The sequence below is a fragment of the Dendropsophus ebraccatus genome, chromosome 3, assembly GCF_027789765.1.
Source record: "Dendropsophus ebraccatus isolate aDenEbr1 chromosome 3, aDenEbr1.pat, whole genome shotgun sequence".
Lineage (NCBI taxonomy): Eukaryota > Metazoa > Chordata > Amphibia > Anura > Hylidae > Dendropsophus > Dendropsophus ebraccatus.
The window spans coordinates 177,732,109-177,751,446 of NC_091456.1; the positions used below are offsets into that span (position 1 = coordinate 177,732,109).

At 44.3% G+C, this 19,338-nt stretch overlaps 1 protein-coding gene across 5 annotated transcripts in view; it reads right to left on the reverse strand.

Annotated features, from left to right (window-relative positions):
* The window catches only part of CTIF (cap binding complex dependent translation initiation factor), a 147,016-nt gene that overhangs the window by 112,187 nt on the left and 15,491 nt on the right, over positions 1-19,338 (reverse strand). For 3 of the 5 annotated variants that reach the window (XM_069963210.1, XM_069963212.1, XM_069963211.1), the window contains 4 exons: positions 11,405-11,510; positions 8,762-8,953; positions 6,211-6,291; positions 42-115 (listed from right to left, as the gene is read on the reverse strand). In XM_069963210.1, the coding sequence (XP_069819311.1) occupies positions 42-115; positions 6,211-6,291; positions 8,762-8,941 (335 nt within the window). In that variant the 5' untranslated portion in view covers positions 8,942-8,953; positions 11,405-11,510. Of the gene's footprint in view, positions 1-41; positions 116-6,210; positions 6,292-7,370; positions 7,443-8,761; positions 8,954-11,404; positions 11,511-15,682; positions 15,841-19,338 lie in introns of those variants that run through there. The other 2 variants (XM_069963213.1, XM_069963214.1) reach the window with 2 other exon arrangements.

The following is a 19,338-nucleotide window of genomic DNA, read 5'->3' on the forward strand; positions in this document are numbered from 1 at the left end:
AAAGTAAAGCACATAGCAGATGAGCAGAATATTTGTCCCACCTTATGGAATCAAATGTGCTTGCTGCCCAAATTTCTGTCCCAAGCATGTCAAGAGCGCCATCCTTGTTACCATTCTGTAGAGAAAGAAAAAGACGATAAATCTTGTTAGGGACCCATACATGCAGAAAACAGAAATAGCAGTCTATACAGATAGATCATAGGTCACATTACACCCAGTAACAGGCTGTACTGCTCAGATTCCTTTCCACAACACATTCCTGTAATTATGACTTACTGACACTAGGGGGAGCTCACCTCCTTATATTAGATTGACCAGTGGTCACATGCCCAGAGGACAGAAGGTTTATTACAGAGCAGTAACAATGGCGGCTCACGCTGCTCACAGGTGGCTGGGGCTCTATATTACAACATTAATGAACGGAATGACTGGAAGGTCCCATTGATCCGTAAAACCAATGCTGGATCAGCAGACAGAGGGCCTGTTCCTCTTACAGAACAGAGCTATTCCACAGAGGATAATGAATCAGGCTACAATGCTAGAAAAGATAGAAAGAATGATCCACAGCCACATATATGATATCCTAAAGGCGATATCCTTAAAAATAATCCCATATTCACAGCATAGGAGATAACTAGCAGATCAGGAGGGGTAGGACTGCCAGGACCCTCACCAATCACAGCGACGGAGGTCAATTGTCCTTGAAGGCCCTATTCCACCAGCAGATCTGACGACAGATTATCTGCCAAAGATTTGAAGCCAAACCCAGGAACAGACTATAAACAGAGAACAGGTCATAAAGGAAAGACTGGATTTCTCCTCTTTTCAAATCCACTCCTGGGTTTGGCTTTAAATCTTTGGCAGATAATCTGTCGTCAGATCTGTTGGTGGAATAGGGCCTTCAGAATGAAAGCTCAAACACTGTAACATTGACTCACTTGAGATCAGGCATGATGGGAAATGTAGATTTGCATGTTGAATGGCCGCAGGTTAGACAGTGAATGCAGCAGTAGCTGAGCATGCACGCTGCTGCTCCACCGGGGAGACAATGGACCTCTACCTTGGGATCTGTAGGTGTCCCAATGGCAGACCGCCATCAATCAGCTAGTTATCACACATTCATCTGTAGCTGCTGAGCTCTGCAACCTTTGGAAGTCCCATAGATGCGGCCAAGCATGGAGACTGCAGCCTTATCTGCCACGGGGACAACTTATCTTTGATTTTCTGATCACCCCTTTAATAACATATCCGTATATTGGCAGCCCTGGGCATTGCCATCTGTTATGTGGGGTAAAGATGGACCCCATAACGGTGCCACCTACTGAGAACATCATGTCACAGTAATGTAATAATTATTATTGCATCCTGGGACAACACCTTTATAGATTTTCCCAATCTTGTTGGGGTCCAACTCCTTCCACCCTTGCACAGGGTCTTGCCTACTTATTAGGGTCTCTTAGGCCTCATTCACACGATCCTGCTCCAGTCATCGCGGCACGGATCCCTTAGCAGTGCAGTTCCCCCTTCGCCTTGCAGCATAATGTGCCTTCCTGTCATCACATCTGACTACTCCCCTACTCCCCCCACGCCAGCTGGCTACACACGCTCACCGGAAGTGGCCTGGACTACGGGAGAAGAAGGCAGCAGTGTAGTCCATGCCACTTCTGGTGAACATGTCAGCCGGCCGGAACAGGGGAATAGGAGAGTAGTGTTAGGGTACTATTACTATTATCCGTCCGATTATCGTTCAGTGTAATAAACACAACGATCAGCCGATGATCGTTGTCATTGTCTGATCGCTGCTATAGGTTCAGACCTATAATTGGTCGGCCGCCGACCACGCATGGCTACGTCTAATAGCGGTGCGTGGCTGGCTGCTGACGATATGCAAACAGAATACATTACCTATCCATGCTGCAGGGCTCCTCCTGCGATCTGCTTCTCCCTGGGTCATGCGCGCTCCAGCTTCAGAGCGGCCTGTCTGAGCTGACAGTCCGCTCAGCCAATCACAGGCCAGTACTGCCGTGGCAAGTGATTGGCTGAGTGGCCTGTCAGATGAGACAGGCCGCTCTGAAGCTGGAGCGCGTGGGAGAAGCAGAGCGCAAGAGGAGCCCTGCAGCATGGATAGGTAATGTATACAGTTTAAGCAAGGGCTGCAAGGACATCGGTAAGTATGTCCATGCAGCCCTTATTAAACGATTATCAGGCCGTGTAATAGGCTCAGTAAACGAGCGTCGATCTACAGTTATTATCGGGCCCCCATCGGCCCATGTAATACCACCCTAAATTGGAGAATCGGGAGGAAACTCGAGTACAATGAGAGAACCATACAGATGTTGCTCAGGTCAGACATGTATCTATGCTGACCACAGAGCCCACAAATTACCCATAGAACCAATGATGAACTGGCTTTAAAAAAAAAAAAAAAAAAGCGGCTAATTTCTTGCGCTGTCCTCAATTAACTGTGATAATCTTTTACAGCTCCCCAGACATCTCTACATGAATATTCCTCTAAAATCTGCACAGAACACGTTCTTGAGGTTTCTCCGTACGGCCGGCGAGGGACCTGTGATATAAATCCTTTACTTATCTTCCAGGAGATTTAATCAAAATGCTGACATTTAATTACTATCTAATCACTGGGAAGTACGGCGCCTCCTCGGGGGGTGAGACATCCGAGATGAGACTTCAGGTGACACCACTACACTAAACCAGGTCAACACTACAATTCCCAGCATGCCCTAACAGCTAGAGAGCCACAGGTTGGATAACACTGCTATAGAGAAATATCTAATGTAAATGAAGATGACATCTATTACAGATCTAGGTCATGAGAGCCATCCATATACAAGGCTGCTCAATCCACCTGACGCACTTTAACCATAAAGGACAGAAGACCCTCCCCCCCCCCCCGTACACATAATACATCAGACCACACTCCGTAAGGATGGTTGTCTGGTTTGGCTGACAATCCTAGTAATTTCTCAAGACTCTTTCAATAACTTTTAGGAAAGCTACCTATAGGTGGCACTATAGAGCATTCCCAATGCAGCCTATACTTCCCATAATGCCTCTTGTTTTTGCATAGATGGGGAGGGGGGCAGCTACATTAGTTCTGCTCTGATAGACTGTGATAGCACGTGATAGATTAATGAAAGAGAACTTCTGTCTTCTAACTCACACAACAGTCTCAGGTTGTTCCTATAAGATGCAGCTTCAGTGCGTCTCCTTGAGATGGGTTTCTGACAGGCAGCGTAAGGCTATGTTCCCACTATGGGAACAAGTCATCATTTAGCTGCAAAAGGCGGCCATTTATTCATTAATGACTAATGATCATAATCATTATTTGCAGCCGTCAATATCAATAGGCAGCCACCATTTCCTACTAAATTCCCTTAGTGGGAGCATAGCCTAAAGCTGCATCTCATAAGATTATGCACACACAGACAGGCAGTTTGAGTTAGGGGAGTTTTATAACATTGCAGATTATCAAGGTATGGACTCACCTACTGTATCACTGCTCTTCTGGTCTCCTTACATTCATTCTCTGGTCTTATTATTTCCTTGTGTCCACTCTTCTTTACAGCACATGCAAAGGTCTGTTCTACACTAGTTCTGCACAGAATCTTATCTAAGTGCAACAAGTGATGGATCAATGACACAACATATGCCATCTTACATATATTACCGCCTGTTTTTTACTACAAGATGCAGCTTCAGTCTGTCACCTTATGATGAGTTTCTCTCTCTTGGCTCTTACAAACAGCATGTCATAGGAATATATTCAAAATTCTGGACACACAGACAGGTACTAGGAGTCAGGGGAGTTTTAGAACACTGCAGATATGGACTCACCTACTATATCACTGCTCTTCTGGTCTCTTTACGAACATTCCCTGGTGTCACTTTTCACAGATTATGTAATTGTCTGTTCTACACTAGTTCAGCCCAAAATCTTATCTAAGTGGAAGAACATCTGTCATCTAACACATACTACAGCCTGTTTATTCCTATGAGATGCAGCTTCAGTCTGTCTCCATGTGATGAGTTCCTCCCTGTTAACTCTTACAAGCAGCCTAAAGCTGCATGTCAAAGGAATATATTGAAGATTCTGGACACACAGACAGGCAGTAGGAGTCAGGGGAGTTTTATAACCCTGCAGCTCATCACTGTATGGACACATGTACTGTATCACTGCTCTCCTGGTCTTTTTACATAATGCATAAATAACTTCTTCAGCACCACTCTAACAACTGAGGGCATAAAGACCAACAGAAAAAGTTGACGCTTCCCAGGAATGATCCGAAAGGTGGAAGGAAGTCACATGAATACAGATACATCCACACTGCTGTGACCAATAGAGGAGACATGTAATACAGGGACAGGATGGGTCCATGTCCAGACTACAATGCAGTTTGGCTGAACCCATAGATACTGGTTATGCCAGCTGACCACTTCTGCCAAAAATGTGAGACTCTGCAAAACCTCTCAGACCCACGTGAGTATCTATTACGCATAGGTATAGTGTGCCTTTGCAATAGAGATGGGTCACATCCTTGACCTTTTGAGTCCTCCTATATAAACATTTGCTGGAGATCTCATGGAGCCATAATCATGTCTTATCCTCTGTAAGTAAATTACAAGACGTGCTGCCCCACAGGACACAATGAGCATTATCCATGAGCTCAGTATAGGAGTATTGGCACCTCTACCCCCACAGATAACTCATCAGATGAGACACGATGGGCCCAGCCCGCTATCTGCCAGTCAACATTCCCGGAATACCTCATTATACATAGAATTCATTGTCTCTGCAGAGGATGATCTTACAGACGTCTTCCAGCGATTGAGAAGTCTGATCGCTAACATGGCTGCTATACAAATTTTTAAGGAGTTTTCACAAAAAAAAAAAAAAAAAGTCATTAAAATCAACTGGTACCATAGAGTAACAGAGATTTGTATTTTACTTCTATTAAAAAATCTCAAGTATTCCAGTACTTATCAGCTGCTGTTTGTCCAGCAGGAAGTGTTGCATTTATTCCAGTCTGATACAGTCCTCCGTCCATGTCAGGAACTGTCCAGAGCAGCAGCAAATCCTCATAGAACATCTCTCCTGCTCTCCAGACTGGAAAGAATACACCACTTCCTGCAGGACATACAGCAGCTGATAAGTATTGGAAGACTTGAGATTTTTTTTTTTAAATAGAAGTAAAATACAAATCTCTGGCACCAGTTGATTTGAAAGATTTTTTGGGGGGTGAACTACCCCTTTAAGCAACTTTGCGCAGAGTTTAGGGGTACTATACAATGTAACAGCATTCCTGCCATACGTGACCCTGTCTCCATCCTCTCTTACCTGTGTGGGCAGAAACGGTTTCAGCAATCTTGACATTCCTGTTAAAGGAGTTGTCCATGCTTACAAAAACATGGCCGCTTTCTTCCAAAAACAGCACCCCTCCTGTCCTGAGTTTGGGTGTGGGGTTTTCCAGCTCAGTTCTAATGAAGTGAATGGAGCTGAACTGCAATACCACACACAAGGGGTGGCGCTGTTTGTGCACGAAAGTAGCAGTGGTTTCTCTAGTCCTTTGAGTATATCCTTGCATTGCTCATACAATAACAATCCTAGGGCATATCTTACTACGATCTGGTTACCATTTTGGTTCTCTGTTGTTCCTCCTGGTAGCAAATAAATTGACAACTGGGTTCTACCATTCTTCTTGTCTATGGGGACTACCCCTATGCAACCTGACACTGTCAGGCCACTGTGAGGTAAGGCCTCCGAGGACATCGAGGAACGTGGTAAGGTAAGTAAATACTTTATTATTTTACCCTAAAGCAAGGACTGCACGGACATCACTAAAGATGTCTGTGCAGTCCTTGGTGCCCGATAGTCAGCCGGTGTAATTGCTTAGTAAATGAGCACCGATCTGTTTATGATAGAACCGTCTAATAGTCCCCTATTATTGACAATGGTAACACCCAGCTGGTATAATATTACATTTCCAGGAGGAATAACAGAGGGAAAACTGTGCAGGATGCTAAGGAGACAAGTATAAGATTTTGTTATGTTCGCTTCCGCACGGTGGTATTTTAGCAACCACAATACTCCAGTGCACAATGGACACCAGTGGTCCTCGGCGGACCCCACAATGGAGACAGTTCAGTACTGCAGAAGTCTTCACTGTGTCCACAATGAAGTATACATGTTACCTGGTTGTGGTTGTTGGAAGGGGATTTCTTTTTTGGTGAAGTCCGATTTACATCCAATTGTTCATTACATTCCAATGTCCACTGCGTAAGGAAAAGAAAAATACAGGTCACATGATGAGTGATTTCAGTGTAGGCACTTTGGGTGCACAGATCACATGACCAGTCATGTCAGAGAAGGCACATGTTCAGGTCACATGATCCTGGTCATCAGAGCAGTTACTTTGTGCCCACAATCCATGATCAGTGACATCAAAGCAGGCGCAGGTCATGTGGTCAGTGACATCAGAGCATGCACTTGGTCCACGCATCACATGATCAGTGACACTGTGCACACAAGTCACATGGTCAGTGACATCAGAACAGGATAGGGTGCACACAGACCATGTGATCAGTGACATCAGAACAGGATAGGGTGCACACAGACCATGTGATCAGTGACATCAGAGCATGCCCTTCTGTGCACACAGGTCATGTGGTCAGTGACATCAGAGCAGATACTTGTGTGCAACACAGACCATGTGATCAGTGACATCAGAGTAGCTACAACAGTCGTTAATTGAAAAAAAAAAAAACTCCTGTCATTCCTTGCACACAGCTAATACACAGACTTATTGCCTCTATGGATAGAGCCGACAGACCCTGTAGCAAGGTGTTACCCCACTCCCTATTCTATTGCCATAGGGCATAAAGTTTATTCAAGACAAAGTACCGTAAAGTAAAAACGCACTCCATGTATCCCTTTAAGGGCCCTATTCCACCGGACAATTATCGTTCAGATTATCGTTAAATCGTTCTAATCTAAACTATAATCGTTCGGCTGAAATGCAGTTAACGATTAACGACCGAACGAGAAATCGTTGATCGCTTTATAAGGCCTGGACCTATTTTTATCGTTGCTCGTTCGCAAATCGTTAACATTGAATAAGACGTCGTTTGGTCGTTCGCAATAGATACGAACGCAATTGCGAATAAATAGCGAAGAAAAAACTATCGCAAATACGATCATAAGTAACGATTATCGTTCCATGGAAATGAGTGAACGTTTTCAGGTCTTTCGCAATAGCGGTCGTTTGAGATTTTTAATAGTTAACGATTATGCAAACGATAATCGTCCTGTGGAATAGGGCCCTAAGACGATGGATGACAGCAAACCAGATTACCAAATAATCCTTTAATTCATCCTTCATTCCAATGGATCTTACTACAGTGAAGGGGGAGGAGATGCCCCATCCTGTACGGCCTGTATGAATATATGGGGAGATTTATCAAACATGGTGTAAAGTGAAACTGGCTCAGTTGCCCCTAGCAACCAATCAGATTCCACCTTTCATTTTCCAAAGAGTTTGTGAGGAATGAAAGGTGGAATCTGATTGGTTGCTAGGGGCAACTGAGCCAGTTTCACTTTACACCATGTTTGATAAATCTCCACCAATATTTTTATGTTACACATATATTTTAAGAATTTTTGGTGACATTTCTCCTCATTTACCCTTTACCATCTATATTATATAATAATCCTGATATCTTAGACAATGACTTATTGTTTAATGGTGCGTTCACACCTACAGGATCTGCAGCTGATTTTCTGCAGCAGATTTCATTTAAATAACTGAACACAGCATCAAATCTGCTGCAGATCTGCTGCAGATCCTGTAGGTGTGAACGCACCCTTAGGGTGCGTTCACACCTACAGGATCTGCAGCAGATTTGATGCTGTGTTCAGTTATTTAAATGAAATCTGCTGCAGAAAATCAGCTGCAGATCCTGTAGGTGTGAACGCACCATAAATGTTTTTATATTAAACATATTTTTTGTGATTTTTTTTTTCCCCTCTAATTTTTCAATTTTCTGTCTATAATATAAAATAATCCTGAGATCTTGCGGTTTTCATTCTCACCACAGGGTCTATAACTAAGCTGAGACTTCCTGTTCTGTATGTGGTGATAAGAAAAGGCTGCTGTAAAGTAATCTGTACAGCATTGCAGAGTCATGTGACACCAGTAAATAGAGAAGACTACAGCAGCTCCCTGTGGAATGACCTCTTCACAGGTCACAGAGGACGATTAGTAATATTTTACCTTCATCTCAAAGGGACAGACTGCCTATTGTAGTCTATGTCCATGAGGCTTGTAAAGCATGCGACTAAATTCTGTAAATAACAGCCCAGGCAAGAAGGCAGCCCCCATGACAATGTACAAAGAGTGAAAAAAATATTACACTCAGAAAATAGAAACATATAAAAAAAAAAAAAGTTTTAATAGAACAAAATTTAGTAATCAGTAAAAAAAATGTAGGTGATACATTCCCTTTAGGGTACAAACACACACAGCAGATAAGCAGCAGATACGCAGCAGATTTAAAGTCTTAAAGTGATAGTATATTACTTAGGGTTGCTGGATGTCACCCTACCAATCCTGAGAAAGGAAGAGATGTGGCCTCTCAGCAGCAGTTCCCTTCAGCAGCCACCTGCACTACAGCTGGGGTACCATACAAGTGAATGGGGGCCAGCTGGTGTCTCCTGCACAGACAGAGAATAGCTCTATGTACCCACCTGAGAGATATTAGAGGGGGTTTTGTCGCTTTCTCCATCACCTTCAGTCTTGTCAGTCAGCAGCCCCTGAACCTGGTACTCCAGAACATAACTATCGATAAACCTTTCCAATTCTTCGATCTCTTGGGAACGACTGCTGCCCGCTTCTGAGGAGGCCGAGGCCACGGAGGAGTTCTCCATCACTTCTGCACGCTGAGAGACACAAAGATGGCAGAGAGAAAGTGACATGAGAGAGGAAAGGTCTAGTCTATCTAGGTATGTATGTAATGTACACAGTGACTTCAACAGCAGAATAGTGAGTGCAGCTCTGGAGTATAATACAGGATATAACTCAGGATCAGTACAGGATAAGTAATGTAATGTATGTACAGAGTGACCCCACAAGCAGAATAGTGAGTGCAGCTCTGGAGTATAATACAAGATGTAACTTAGGATCAGTACAGGATATGTAATGTATGTACACAGTGACCCCACCAGCAGAATAGTGAGTGCAGCTCTGGAATATAATACAGGATGTAACTCAGGATCAGTACAGGATAAGTAATGTAATGTACACAGTGACCTAACCAGCAGAATAGTGAGTGCAGCTCTGGAGTATAATACAGGATGTAACTCAGGATCAGTACAGGATAAGTAATGTAATGTATGTACACACAGTGACCCCACCAGCAGAATAGTGAGTGCAGCTCTGGAGTATAATACAGGATGTAACTCAGGATCAGTACAGGATAAGTAATGTAATGTATGTACACAGTGACTCCACTAGCAGAATAGTGAGTGCAGCTCTGGGTAATAATACAGGATAAGTAATGTAATTCGAGTACACAGTGACCTCACCAGCAGAACAGTGAGTGCAGCTCTGGAGTATAATACAGGATGTAATTCAGGATCAGTACAAGATAAACGTGCTACTAAACTGAGTCCTTATGTTCTTGAAGAAGCTTTAGAGGGATCTACAGAACATTTTGCAGGATGTAGTCAATGCAAACTTACAGAACAGAGATATTACAGACGATACTATACTCAAAGCCATGAAATTCTGAGTCAAATGCAATAAAAACTAATTTTCCACATTGTGACCCTTTTAAAAGTAATTTACAAGTAGTAAATAGGAGGCCATAACAGCAGGCTGTCAGCATTGTCTTTCTTCTCCTCCTCTTAAACCCCCTCTAGAATGACATGTATAAAGCACATATGTAGTTACAGCACGGCCATAGTGTCAGTATACAGGTGTAGTCAGGTGTGCCCAGGTGTGTCTCCACACTGCACTCATACTGAGGAATAACAATACAAATACTATAATAATACACCAGTGAATTGTACTATACAAAGACACAGAGCTTAATACTGATGGGGCCCAAGGTTCAAAATGTAGTGAGTTCCAGTCTCATCTGATGTGTAACTACAACTTTCAGCATGCAAGCAGATCTATAGTGTGCCTCTAGCAGCAGAATAGTGAGTGCAGCTCTGGAGTGTAATACAGGATGTAATTCAGGATCAGTACAGGATTAGTAATGTAATGTATGTACACAGTGACCCCACCAGCAGAATAGTGAGTGCAGCTCTGGAGTATAATACAGGATGTAACTCAGGATTAGTACAGGATAAGTAATGTAATGTATGTACACAGTGACCCCACCAGCAGAATAGTGAATGCAGCTCTGGAGTATAATACAGGATGTAACCCAGGATCAGTACAGGATAAGTAATGTATGTACACGGTGACCCCACCAGCAGAATAGTGAGTACAGCTCTGGAGTATAATGTAGGATGTAACTCTGGATCAGTACAGGATTAGTAATGTAATGTATATAGACAGTGACCCTACCAGCAGAATAGTGAGCACAGCTCTGGAGTATAATACAGGATGTAACTCAGGATCAGTACAGGATAAGTAATGTAATGTATGTACACAGAGACCCCACCAGCAGAATAGTGATTACAGCTCTGGAGTATAATACAGGATGTAACTCAGGATCAGTACAGGATAAGTAATGTAATGTATGTACACAGAGACCCCACCAGCAGAATAGTGAGTGCAGCTCTGGAGTATAATACAGGATAAGTAATGTAATGTATGTACACAGTGACCCCACCAGCAGAATAGTGAGTGCAGCTCTGGGGTATAATACAGGATGGAACTCAGGATCAGTAAAGGATAAGTAATGTATGTACACAGTGACCCCCACCCGCAGAATAGTGAGTGCAGCTCTGGAGTATAATACAGGATAAGTAATGTAATGTATTTACACAGTGACCCCACCAGCAGAATAGTGAGTGCAGCTCTGTATAAAGTGCTACTTGCAGACTGGACTCTTTTCAGTATAACAAGTTAATGCTGTGTGATGTCCAATTATTACAAAACTGACTGCAGAGAACAAAAGACCCAATAGAAAAATCTACATGGAATATACTGCCAAATGTGCCTCACAATGCATCCCTGTGGGTGGTACAACCATGTGACAGGATGTGCAGGAAAGAACGATAACTGGATACATAACAGAGAGATACTAGTGTATGACAGTGCTGCAGTCATCAATGCACGGAGCACTGGACAGCCAATGGCAGCACGCAGGGACGTGAGTGGATTAGGTGGATTACTAGTGACAGTCATTGGCCGTCTGATCCCAATACAGCTCTCACCTATATCCAAGACTGTGAATGTCCGTGTAGTCAGCTGGCAGGCGGGCGGAGGGCTTACTCCATGACAGAGGTCAGCAAGACTTCTCTCACCTTGTATACGGCATACCTACAAAATACAATATAATACAGGTCAGACCTCCTCTATGTAATGTGTACACTCTATAATCATCTTCAGTTAAAGGAGTTATCTCATGCAGACTTTACTTTCAAAAAGGAAGCAAGGGAGGAGATCAGCTGATGCCAGCAGGGGGCAAATAATGGGTGACCACCATATGCATGGATGTGTAGGTTACTTCTGCAACACGGTCACAAATTTAAAAGGGGTTATTCATCATTTCTTTCAAAACAACTGGTGCCAGAGATTTCTAATTTACTTATATTAAAAAATCTCAATTCTTCCAGTACTTATCAGCTGCTATATGTCCTGCAGAAAGTGGTGTATTCTTTCCATCTAACACAGTGCTCTCTGCCATGTCAGGAACTGTCCAGAGCAGTAGCAAATCCCCATAGAAAACATCTCCTGCTCTCCAGACTGGAAATAATACCACTTCCTGCAGGACATACAGCAGCGGGTAAGTACTGGAAGACTGGACATTTTTTTTTAAATAAGTAAATATCAAATCACTGCCAGCTTCTGGCACCAGTTGCTCTCCCGCCCGGCTAATCAGTGTGTTGTCCTGCCGCAGCCACTGATTGGCCGGGCGGGAGAGCAGTACCCCGGGACCCCGTGCAGCGAGGACAGGTAATGTATACGGAGCGGGAGCCGGGCAGCAGCTGAAGGGGTTAAGCGGCCGGCAGAATTACATACATGCAGCGGTCGTTAAGACCGCTGTGGATAGCAAAAATGATCTGCCAGGACCTAGCAGACTCGCAGCGTTATTAACGCTGCGAGTCGGTACGTGTGAAGCTACCCTTAAGGGAAAAAAATTGTCAACTATCCCTTTAAAGGAGTTATCCTCTGTTTGGGTGCGGTATTGCAGCTCAGTTCCAATGAAGTGAATGGGGCTTTAATACCATACACTACCTGAGGACAGGGGTGGCGCTGTTTTTCCAAGAAAGTAAATGTGTTTTTATTTCCAATCCTGGATAGCACCTTTAAAATGAACTGCTGCAATGCAGATTGCCTTGTATTCCTGTACTGGTGTAAGTCCATGCTGCACAACCTGTGGGTCTCCACTTCATAGCCATCATGCCCTGACTGCCATACTGGGAGGGCTAGGTTCTGTAGTAGAGCCACAGGTAGGAGGATCCTGATGAACAACCACTACTCCTAACAACCTGCAGCATTGAACTAGTCGCTGACCGGAGGGATTAGGCGGCTTTCATAAGCGTTAAAGCCTGGCTATTTGTTAAGTGCATGTAAGGATTAGAAATGTGAAGAGAGTCACCACATTCATTTATAATGCAAGTAGGGTGTGCCCCCTCCAAGACCAGCAACCAGCCGGGAAACACACCTGTACAGCCAGGAAACTGAGCAACCCTCAGCACTTTCCTACAACTCCAGCAGATGTGAGCGCCAGAGACAGTGCAGACCTTAGGGCCCTATTCCACGGGCCGAGCAGGGCCCGATCAACGATGTAAACGAGTGACGATCTGCTTGATCGGCGCTCGTTTACTGGGCCTATTCCACAGCCCCGATGATGCGCGGTGGGGGACTGATGATTTTAGGTTTGGCCCCAAATAAACGATCAGCCGATGACACGATCATCGGCTGATCGTTTTCTCTATTCCACCGAGCGATAATCGGCCGAATCGGGTTGATTCGGCCGATTATCGCTCCCGTGGAATAGGCCCCTTACTGACCGAATGCTGTGCAACACATATAGCTGCCATCTCAGCAATACCTGTCCTATACTGACTTCTCACATCAAACTCACTCATTAAGATTCATAATCTTTTACATAGGGGGCAGTATTATAGTAGTCATATTGTTGTATATACGGGGCAGTATTATAGTAGTTATATTCTTGTATATAGGGGGCAGTATTATAGTAGTTATATTCTTGTATATAGGGGCAGTATTATAGTAGTTATATTCTTGTATATAGGAGCAGTATTATAGTAGTTATATTCTTGTACATAGGAGCAGTATTATAAGAGTTATATTCCTGTATATAGGGGCAGTATTATAGTAGTTATATTCTTGTATATAGGAGCAGTATTGTAGTAGTTATATTCTTGTATATAGGAGGCAGTATTATAGTAGTTATATTCTTGTATATAGGAGCAGTATTATAGTAGTTATATTCTTGTATATAGGGGGCAGTATTATAGTAGTTATATTCTTGTATATAGGGGCAGTATTATAGTAGTTATATTCTTGTACATAGGAGCAGTATTATAAGAGTTATATTCCTGTATATAGGAGCTGTATTATAGTAGTTATATTCTTGTATATAGGGAGCAGTATTATAGTAGTTATATTCCTGTATATAGAAGCAGTATTAAAGTAGTAATATTCTTGTATATAGAAGCAGTATTATAGTAGTTATATTCTTCTATATTGGAGGCAGTATTATAGTAGTTATATTCTTGTATATAGGAGCAGTATTATAGTAGTTATATTCCTGTATATAGGAGCAGTATTATAGTAGTTATATTCTTGTATATAGGAGCTGTATTATAGTAGTTATATTCCTGTATATAGGGCCAGTATTATAGTAGTTATATTCCTGTATTTAGGAGCAGTATTATAGTAGTTATGCACGAACTGGAGAGAATGGAACCGCTGCACATCCCATCTATGGCTGATACTAATGCCGCTAGGCCTATATTAAAAATCAACACCAGAGTGTCTGTATATGAATTGATCAAGCCATATTGCCCCGTGTACCACCGCGCAGGTCCTCTGGTCCACACGGGTCCCTACGCTAACTCCACACCGTGTCGGTCAGCGACCGCCAACCCCGCAAAGCGTGCACGTGCAGGGAAGGGAGGCCAAGGAATGGCCCTGCAACCCCAATGTCACAGGACCAGACCCAAAAAGCCCCACCAAAACCCAGCCAGCACCACCGGCGGGGAAGGCTGCCCCCAAACGACACAAGTATGGATATGGTATTACACTTACCACTGCTGCTCTCACAGAATGGGGGAGACATAGGGTCCAGACATGTGAGCACAGGCATCTCCTGCTAATTTTGGTCATGTGGGTCTTATAAAGGAGTGCTAGCTGTTCAGAGAGGGAGAATTGCAAAACACGAACTGGAGAGAATGGAACCGCTGCACATCCCATCTATGGCTGATACTAAGACCCACATGACCAAAATTAGCAGGATATGTCTGTGCTCACATGTCTGGATCCTATGTCTTCCCCATTCTGTGAGAGCAGCAATGGTAAGTGTAATATCATATCCATACTTGTGTCGTTTGGGGGCAGCCTTCCCCGCCGGTGGTGCTGGCTGGGTTTTGGTGGGGCTTTTTGGGTCTGGTCCTGTGACATTGGGGTTGCGGGGCCGTTCCATGGCCTCCCTTCCCTGCACGTGCACGCTTTGCGGGGTTGGCGGTCGCTGGCCGACACGGTGTGGAGTTAGCGTAGGGACCCGTGTGGACCAGAGGACCTGCGCGGTGGTACACGGGGCAATATGGCTTGATCAATTCATATACAGACACTCTGGTGTTGATTTTTAATATAGGCCTAGCGGCATTAGTGTCAGCCATGGATGGGATGTGCAGCGGTTCCATTCTCTCCAGTTCGTATTATAGTAGTTATATTCTTGTATATAGGAGCAGTATTATAGTAGTTATATTCTTGTATATAGGAGCAATATTATAGTAGTTATATTCTTGTATATAGGAGGCAGTATTATAGTAGTTATATTCTTGTATATAGGAGGCAGTGTTATAGTAGTTATATTCTTGTATATAGGAGCAGTATTATAGTAGTTATATTCTTGTATATAGGGAGCAGTATTATAGTAGTTATATTCTTGTATATAGGGAGCAGTATTATAGTAGTTATATTCTTGTATATAGGGGCAGTATTATAGTAGTTATATTCTTGTATATAGGAGCAGTATTATAGTCGTTATATTCTTGTATATAGGAGCAGTATTATAGTCGTTATATTCTTGTATATAGAGGGCAGTATTTTTAATAATGGCATACACACACACAGTATACTTGGTTTCTAATAACAGAACAGTGAGTTCTACCACAAATGAATACAACTAAAAAATAATTTACACCTACAATGAGCAAATCTGCCTTGAACTCTAGTTTATAGAATGGTGTATGACATAGCAGTGCGCAGTATGTACAGTGGCCGCCTGTTCTCCATACCAAGGACATTCTTGTCATTGCTGATGAATGGCAGCCTGTAGTATCCTGAAGCTCTGCATTCCGCTCTCCTGTTCAGTGATTGATGTCGGGCGTCCGCAGCTTCCTTTCTGTACCTGTGCTGGGAACAGCGGAGACGCTGTGTAACCGCACACTGCTATCTCTGTGTAACTGGGCCGCAGTCCAAACCCGGCCGCTGACAATATAAACATCACGATAAGACCGCAGGACCGTTCATTATCTTAGTACAGTAACGGATATGAATGGAGTGGTAAAAGCAATACTATATAACATATATAAATCCAATAAGGGAGCACTGCAACTCTACAAATAAAAAAAAAATAAAAGTTAGTTCAGCGGGGGAAAGTGTAGTTACCCTATACATATAAGCCCGCCTATCAGGACAACTGCTTTCAATTAGGTAAGAAGAAATACAAGTGGACCTGGATTACTGATCGTTTCCACATCCGGAGCTATGAGAGGAATGGCAGGTATGTGGTCAGTCCCAGAGAGGAGGCATGCTCACACCAGTTACCTGCACTCACCTCCTGTAAAGTTAACCATTTCAGGAAAGAATCGTGTACACGTAACAATTTTAAAAGGGGTGTTCGACGCGTTTCGTCACTAAGAAATGCACTAAAGTGCCCCACATTCTTCTGAATTCATCTGGCCAACTACAGCCTTAGATGGTACTTTCCCAAATCTACTGATTTCACTGCTGGGCTTGTACCCTATGTGGCCAAGAGGGAATAACTAAAGATTATGTAGTGATTATGTCGATATTTTATATTACTCCAATGCATAAAAACTAAACTTGAAACTTTGAAAATTGCTAATTAAGATATACTGTGTATGCATCTCCTACAAAGTGCTGTGTGTCTCCATGGTTACAGACTACAAACAGACCCTGTGTAGTCTGATTCTGCAGTCATATGCCTTTCCTTATAGATATCTTCCATTTTTTTGGGTTAGCAAGAAGTGAACAGAAGGACAAGAGCATGACACCCCCATCTCCTGGTCACTGCAATGTATGGGGCTATTATGTTGCTGGGTAGGCGATACACAGTGCAGCCTAGTCACAGTAACTGCATGTGGTCCATCGTATGTTTAAAGGGGTTGTCCGGCGAAAAAAAATTATTCACAGAATAACACACATTACAAAGTTATACAACTTTGTAATGTATGTTATGTCTGTGAATGGCCCCCTTCCCCGTGTCCCACCACCCCCACCCGTGTACCCGGAAGTGTGGTGCGCTATACATTACCTGTCGCGTGCCGACCACGGTCTCCGATCGTCAGCAGTGACGTCTTCTTCGGGAGCTTGGCGGATCTTCCCGAGTGCCGGCCGCCCTCTGCAGCGTCATCCGAAGCTCAGCCGCAATTGGCTGAGCATAACTGTGCTCAGCCAATCGCGGCTGAGCAGCTGATGACGTGGCCGCGTCATCAGCCGCTCAGCCGCGATTGGCTGAGCACAGTTATGCTCAGCCAATCGCGGCTGAGCTTCGGATGTAGCTGCAGAGGGTGGCCGGCACTCGGGAAGATCCGCCAAGCTCCCGAAGAAGACGTCACTGCTGACGATCGGAGACCGTGGACGACACGACATGCGGTGAGTATAATGCACCACACTTCCGGGTCTAGCGTGGGTGGGGGGAAACACGGGGAAGGGGGCCATTCACAGACATAACATACATTACAAAGTTGTATAACTTTGTAATGTGTGTTATTCTGTGAATAATTTTTTTTCGCCGGACAACCCCTTTAAGAAATGTTGTGTTGTTTGTTTTTGTTTTTTTTACAGTCTCCAGAATAGCAGCAGAAAAAAGACCAAAAGATGTGTTGCCACTATTTCAGAAAATTGCCTCAGTGGACCACTGTTTTAAGAGTAGAGTGGTGGTTGGTAACCTAGACAACGAGATGTCAACAATGGGAGAGAAAGAGCAGCATATCCGGAGAAGGAGACCAGTTTGCTGCATAAAAGTATTTCAGTATGTCAGTACGCTGCGGTGACCACTAGGTGTAAGCTGTCAGTATGCTGCGGTGACCACTAGGTGTAAGCTGTCAGTACGCTGCGGTGACCACTAGGTGTAAGCTGTCAGTATGCTGCGGTGACCACTAGGTGTAAGCGGTCGGGATGCTGGGGTGACCACTAGGTGTAAGCTGTCAGTATGCTGCGGTGGCCACTAGGTGTAAGCTGTCAGGATGCTGCGGTGACCACTAGGTGTAAGCTGTCAGTATGCTGCGGTGACCACTAGGTGTAAGCTGTCAGTATGCTGTGGTGACCACTAGGTGTAAGCTGTCAGTATGCTGGGGTGACCACTAGGTGTAAGCTGTCAGTATGCTGTGGTGACCACTAGGTGTAAGCTGTCAGTATGCTGTGGTGACCACTAGGTGTAAGCTGTCAGTATGCTGCGGTGACCACTAGGTGTAAGCTGTCAGTATGCTGCGGTGATGTGTGATGATGATGCCGTATAAGCAGACGTGTCAGAGGTCCGCAGATGTTGCCTGGGAACAGACTGAAGATTACGGCTCGATACATGATGCCAAGAGGCTATGAGGAGCTGAGTCTAGACAGAGCGGCCGCACCTGCCTCAGTACATACAGGGAAGTGGTCACCGGATATTAACCCTAGCGTGGATGTATATAACATGGACATCACTTCTCAAAGGAAGAACCTTGAGATTAAAGGGGTCCTCCACTTTGCACAATCCCATTTATAGTAAGAAGTTGAACATTATAGAGCTTCGCTTTGGCTGTCAGGGCATGATGGGAATTGTACCTCCACCCCCACCGTTTAGAGTCTGCCCCCATAGACAGAGGGTAGATGTGCTAAGAAAGAATATCTCTACAGCAATGGAGGTCTGTGCCAGGTAATGGTCATCAATGAGTGTCATGGTCTAGTGTAGGGAAGGGGAACCTTCGGCCCTCCAGCTGTTGCAGAACTACAATTCCCATCATGCCTGGACAGCCAAAGCGAAGCTTTGGCTGTCCAGGCATGATGGGAATTGTAGTTTTGCAACAGTAGGAGGGCCAAAGGTTCCCCATCCCTGGTCTAGTGTCAAAAGCAAGACCCCCTGTGATCAGCGTAGTGGGGCTACAATGTGGTTGCATGGTTGAGCAATATAATGTATATCAGCTATGTAGGCCCCCGAACTGTAATGTGAATAGGGCCTAGGTGGTGAAGACCTGGGGTAGTGACCGTTCACATGCATCACTTACTATTGCACCTTATAAAAGCGGGCGCCACAGACAACTGCACAGATTGCCCACCCCTAACAGAGCCCTAAAGAGACACTGCAAAAACGAGGTCAACACTGGAGGTAGCCAAGAAAGAGAAAACTGAAACAGGGAAGTGCCGGTGAGGGACGAGGCCGTCTAACAGGGTTTTTCCCCTCTTGTCCGATCACACTGGATAAGAGAGGACGACGAGGGCGATGCAACCCGCAGCCAAGGACCGAGCCTTTGGGGAGAAGACAACACAGGGAGCAGCAGAGGACAGCCGTATATTACCCGCATCAACGCTTATGATCCAGATGAGAAAGCTGGAAGATCAAAGAGACATCAAGCAGAGATATCAATAAGGAAAGACGCAAGACTTTCTGCAAGACCGCAAAGAGGAAGCAGAGGGTCAGTCTCCTCCCTGCCCCCTCTATCTGCAGCCT